This window comes from Teleopsis dalmanni, chromosome X, assembly GCF_002237135.1.
Source record: "Teleopsis dalmanni isolate 2A chromosome X, ASM223713v2, whole genome shotgun sequence".
Lineage (NCBI taxonomy): Eukaryota > Metazoa > Arthropoda > Insecta > Diptera > Diopsidae > Teleopsis > Teleopsis dalmanni.
Genome location: NC_051848.1, coordinates 76541207 through 76547219, shown reverse-complemented (window position 1 = coordinate 76547219; position 6013 = coordinate 76541207). Strand labels below are relative to the sequence as shown.

General features: G+C 33.4%; 1 protein-coding gene across 1 annotated transcript; it reads left to right on the top strand.

Moving 5' to 3' along the window:
* On the top strand, nucleotides 1-6013 carry LOC119687363 (rho guanine nucleotide exchange factor 18-like). The gene is made up of 3 exons (XM_038101654.1): nucleotides 1-185; nucleotides 253-982; nucleotides 2244-6013. The coding sequence occupies exons 2-3, from the start codon at nucleotides 307-309 to the stop codon at nucleotides 5765-5767; spliced, it is 4200 nt and encodes a 1399-aa protein (XP_037957582.1). The 5' UTR covers nucleotides 1-185; nucleotides 253-306; the 3' UTR covers nucleotides 5768-6013.

Below are 6013 nucleotides of genomic sequence, written 5' to 3'. Positions count from 1 at the left end.
GAGCAGCTATAAAAAATGCCTATAATTTAGTTGAATTAATAAAATTGGTGTATTTTAGTGTAAAATAACATATATAAAGTTAAGTTTTGTTTTGTATACTGTAATTACATATGCCAAGCAGAAAAAATATACGTTGTTTAGTATATGAAAAAAAATTTGCTGCACAACAATTGAGGACAAATTGGGTAATATATGAATTCCATCAGTTAAAAATTAAATTTACTAAAATTGGTTTTGGTTAAATAATTACAGGTGAATGCTATATAGCTCACAAAACTTTTAATTTTATAACCTTTTCACATTAACATGGACAACAGATTACAAGCTACAGAGGATGACGATAGCGACAATGATATAGTCACTGATTTTATTAATTCCAATTGTTTGAACAGAACTTCTACCGAAATCACAAATCCCACAGTTGCCCAAATTTCAAACACAAATAAAAATTCAACAAATTCAAATAATTTCTGCATTGAGAGCAAAAATTATTGTATGCCTATAATACAGGCGCCTCTTATTTCTTATAATAAAAGTGTAATTAACAATAACATGATACCTATAATAAACGTAACACCACATAGTCCAGCATCGGCTACTAAATACAATAACATATTCGAGGATACTCTTAATCAGTTGCAAAATATACGTGAAAGTGTTGTGCAAATGAAAAATTCCAGTGTACATATGCATGACGTTGCTTCTAATTATGGATTAATGAATGGAGCTGTTTTAAGCACATCCCTACCAGATTTGAGTAGTGGAAATGTAAGTGTCAATGGCCCAAATTTTGCTGTGTGGTCAACGCAACAACAATATTTGCTTAACACTGATCGTCGTAAGTCATGGACAGCTGTGGATGATTTAACTGCGGGTGACTGCACAAACAAAAGTGTTAGTTTATCAAGTCTTGACAGCGAAGAACAGGAAACAATGCGTGTTGCCGAACAACGTAGAAGATCGACTCGAAATAGTACAGGAGGTAAGAGTATATATTTAAATGTTGTGCTACGCCGAAAATACGTCTTTCAGAGTCAAAAAATTGTTTTTAGCTCGCAATGTATATTTATACTTTATTTTTAAAAAAATTTGTTTGCGTAACTTGGAACTTATTAACAATTTCTTTTCTGTTCTTTTATAAATATTGAAATATATATTGTTATAAATACAAAAACTAATGTAAAAGTAAAATGTAAGTGTGGTTCTCACAGGCAAAATAAATGATTGCGTTTAGGATAAGATGACCAAAATAAATGAAGAAATCGCATAGTTCTTTAAATGAAATTTTGACGAATATATGGAAAGAAAATGCGATGATTCTTTGAATTAAATTTCTGTTGTTGTTGTTCTAGCCCGCAGGGATCTGCTTGTGTGACACATTTGGGGGATGTTGAACAGTGCTTGGTGGTCTTCGACGAATGGATATCGTTCTTGAAATTAAATTTCTAATCCAATTTGGTTAAAAAAAAAATAATATAATGATATAAGTACATAGTACACGATGGAAAGTTGGTTGAAAATTTTTAAGCAATAATATCTAGACTATGTATATTCCATACGCTTAATAGATGCGGTACTAACAAATACAAATAATATTTTTCTAAGTCTTAATATAAATCTAAAACGAATATTATTTTGATTTTGATGACAATAAATATAATAATGAATTTTGAAATTATTGCAATTCCATTTAGGTTTTCCGAATAATTATTTGCAATATAATGAGATTGTATGAACCTTCTTCCATATAATAGAAGATATAGCAAATCTTTAATTACTTTTTAGCTATTCTTATCTTCTTACAGAAATATTTTATAATAATTGTTAAATTGTATGGTAGTGTTTGTTTAAGATAAAGTTATTGCGATATTGTTTCGTTATCGTTAGTAATCTTTATTTTTGTTCCTTTGAAAGAAATTTAGTTACCTTTAAGGTGCACTGATAAATGCTTCTATTTATTTCGTCGTGTGACTAATGTTTACTGCCAAACAAAATTTTAAAATAGTCATTTTGCACTATAATTAAATTCATTGTACTAATTAACAGTATCATTTGTAAAATCACCAATGTGTGTAGAATAAAGACTTTCAATATTGAATTCAATATTGTTACATTAATTAATTACATTAATTTTAGTTTCATATATATATCTAATTAAGCCTTTTTTCATACTAGAATGTATATTCACACAACGTTTCATTTATTTATTAAACTTTATTAATATTTATTAAATATTCTTATAGGTATTTCAACACATTCTCTAAATGAAGCTGAACTAGCACGAGACTTTGAACGCATTGCTGCAAAACGTAATTTAGCAACTGAAATTATTAGTCGCATTCCATTGCAAAAAAGTATATCAACTTCGTCGATAGTACCCAAAGATGAGCCTAAATCGATCGCTCGCCATTTGACGGATAGCGAAGATGAAAATCAAAATTTATTACGAGCACACGCCAAAATTGAAGTTTATGACAATGTAGAGAAAAGACGTAAACGTGGCTCACTTTTCTTTCGTAAAAAGAAGGATAAAACTAAAATGAAAGCATTAGGTCAAATAGTGTGTGATACTTGCGGGGCAAATATTTTACTCGTCAATATTAAGGAACATCAGTTAGAATGTAAGAATAAAAAAACTGGCATTCAGAAAATGTCCTTCAGCTCTAGTAATAAAAGAAGTATTAGCGGTGCGGGAGATAAAAATGATGTTGGACAAGATTATTATGATGGTGCGGATCACAGCGGTAATTTTAATGATGATGCACCACTTATACGTTCAGAGTTTTTGAATGATCCACAAATTGAAGTGCAAGATTTGGGTGCTGATCCCATGCTTGGTATTGCACTCGAAGAGCACGATTCGTGGTCACCTAGTGTACCCAAAGAAGTACTTAAGTCTCTTAAAGAAAAACAAATAAAACGTCAAGAGCATATTTATGAATTTATTATGACCGAAAAGCATCACTGTCAAACATTATTGGTCATGCAAAAAGTTTTTGTGGAAAGCTTAGAGCGCCATTTTCCAGCGCTTAATATTAACAAAATGTTTCCACGTTTGGCTGAGTTAACTGAATTACATATAACATTTTTATGTAAATTAAGACAAAAACAACGCGAGCAATATATAGTAAACAGCATTGCTGACGTACTACTTGATTTTTTTTCACAGGAAAAGGCGCACCATTTACGATTAGCTTATGGTGAATTTTGTGCAAATCATCGTACTGCACTTGAACAATTTAAAACGTGTATTACAAACCGTGATCAAACATTTGCTGAATGGTACAAGCATTGCTTAACAAATCCTTTACTTAAGAAAAAGGGTATACCAGAATGTATTTTATTTGTAACGCAGCGCCTTACAAAATATCCGTTGCTAATTGAGCCTTTGCTTAAGAGTGCACGAGAGGACAAACTAGAATGTGATAAGCTACAGCATGCATTAAACCTTGTGAAGTCGCTATTGGTCGATGTAGATGCTTGTGTAGCTGAAAAAGAATTAAGAGAGCGGCAAATAGAAATTTTTAATCGGGTAGATCCCAAGTCATTTTCCATATATAAAAATAAACCATTCCGTAAAACTGATATAGGCGTTGAATCACGCCGGCGACTTAAATTCGAAGGTCAGGCAACTCTTATGCAAGGTCGCTCAAAAATGCAAATGGTATTAGTAGTTGTGCTAACAGATTGTTTGTGCTTCCTTTTTGAGTCATCACATAATAAATATACATTTTTTACTCCAGAACATAAAGCAGGTGTAGTACCCTTACAGAAGTTACTAATTCGAGAAAAGGCTGGAACAGAGTCACCAGGCATTTATATTATTTCATCGAATCCATCTTTTCCAGAAATGTATGAATTAAAAGTGCAAAAACCAAAGGATAAAAATGTTTGGATACAATCTATTCGGCAGGCAGTTATTGAATGCCCATCATCCGATGTTATCGAAGCTGAAGATCTCACTGCTGAAGAAAAATTGCGTATAGGTGTCAATAAACGTGAGCTAATTGAAAAAATGCGCCAAAAAGATATTGAGTTGGCTCTTCTGCTAGAAGAAAAAATTATTTTACAATTAAACTTGATAAAAGAACAGAAAAAATTCGAAGAATCTCAAAACACTGGTAGCCATAACAGCAATAGTGTAGTAAGTGCAGCTAATTTCTTAGCGGCGTTTGGTACTTACAAAAATTTAATTGGGGTTGACTGTGATACAACGGAGCTATGGAAGCGTATTCTAAGTAATGTGCAAGATATAAGTCAATTAGCGTCGACTGTTTATACCGCAGCTACAGGCCTGTCTGTTTCACGTTCTATCAGTTCCGTAGGTGAGAAGCAAAGTGAATATTTCTATTCACCTACGTTACCGAAGCGCGCTGAAACTTTTGCTGGTTTTGATGAAAAACGAGCAAAGAATATATTTCCTTGTCGTGATGTGGCAAAACTTGCAACAATGCAAGTGATGACACCGCGACTACAGGAATTAGAAGAAAAACGAGAACTCAAAACTACGAACAGTACTGTAGTATCAAGTGGTAGTAATACAATCAACACTATTAATGCATCCTCAATATTACAAACGAGTAATGACATAACAGAGCAAATGCTTAATGATGAACTTACACTCAAAGATCACAACTGTGCTGCATTGCAAATAACACATCACCTGAACACATTACTTTGTATATTATCACAACAGATGACCACAATACACAGCTTGCAGCAGCAGTTGGCTTTGTACAGAGAAAGCTCCCGCACAGCCTATACCCACAATGATCAGTTAGAAGAATTACGCAATTTGCAGGATAAATTGCAAGAGGAAAAGACTGCGTGGTTGCGACAAAAAGAGCAACAAGAAATTGAATTAGATGAAAAACGCGCGCAGCAAACCAAATTGCAAGAACAAATTAAAACTGAACAGGAAGATATTAAGCAACAGAGAGAACAACTCTATCGCAAAATGGAAGTACTCTCCAATCAAGGTTTATTGCTTTCACCAAATACTCCTCTCATGATTACTAGTCCAGCGTTGTCTGCAGTAAATATTGGCGGTGGCATTGGTGTCAATGAGGATACTTACGACTATTACGAAGGACACACACAAATAGCTGACGCTTTAAACGCAAGTAGCACACCTTTAACCACAAGTACAGTAGACAGACGTAAAGACAAGTGGCGCACTGCATCAACTATTTCGAAGACTCCCCCAGTAAATCTTTTAAGCGCAACAAACGCACCTAAAATAAATCAAACAAGCGTTAAACAAAAAATTCCAATGAAACTGTCATCGCTTTCAAATGCTACTTCCGCAACAGCAAATGCAACCAGTTCTAATTCCAACAAAATTGATAAATCAAACAGTTTTACAACTAACAGCACAACTGCTGCGCAACATCAGATTACTAATCCAATTGGTGTTACTCAAATGTTTCCATTAAAATTGGCTGATAAACGCATGAATTTACAGACAACTCAAATGGTTCCACAGCATTCGCGAACAGGTAGTTCACCAGCTATTATTCAACATCAAACAAGTACTACACCAGCTCCAGCAGCGTCTCCACCTTCATCTGGAGTTTCGCACACCGATTCTTTGTCAAAGTTGACTTTTAACCAGAGGCATTATAGCACTCCTACATCATCTAAAAGTCTACAAACAGCCACTCCCACAACATCGATACTATCAACAATGGGGGCTAAAAATGCTAACCCAAGCATATCACGCAGTAATACTAAACTAAAACCTGAAGAAGAAGAAATCTATTTCTGACGCTCGTTTTCGCCAGAAGTGGAAATCTAAGAAAATTATTTACAGCAATACCGGGACTGAATATACGGTTATTCTAAAACTCCAAATGAAACCATTTTCATATCACTTACCAAATATACTGGAATGAGCCTTAGATCAATTAATCAATGCAATTAGAATCTTTTTTGTGAAGTAAACTTTTTATAATAGTTAGTTTTAACTGTTTATTTACTTTATTAAAAGAAAAAAGTTTCTTGTTTCTTTTTT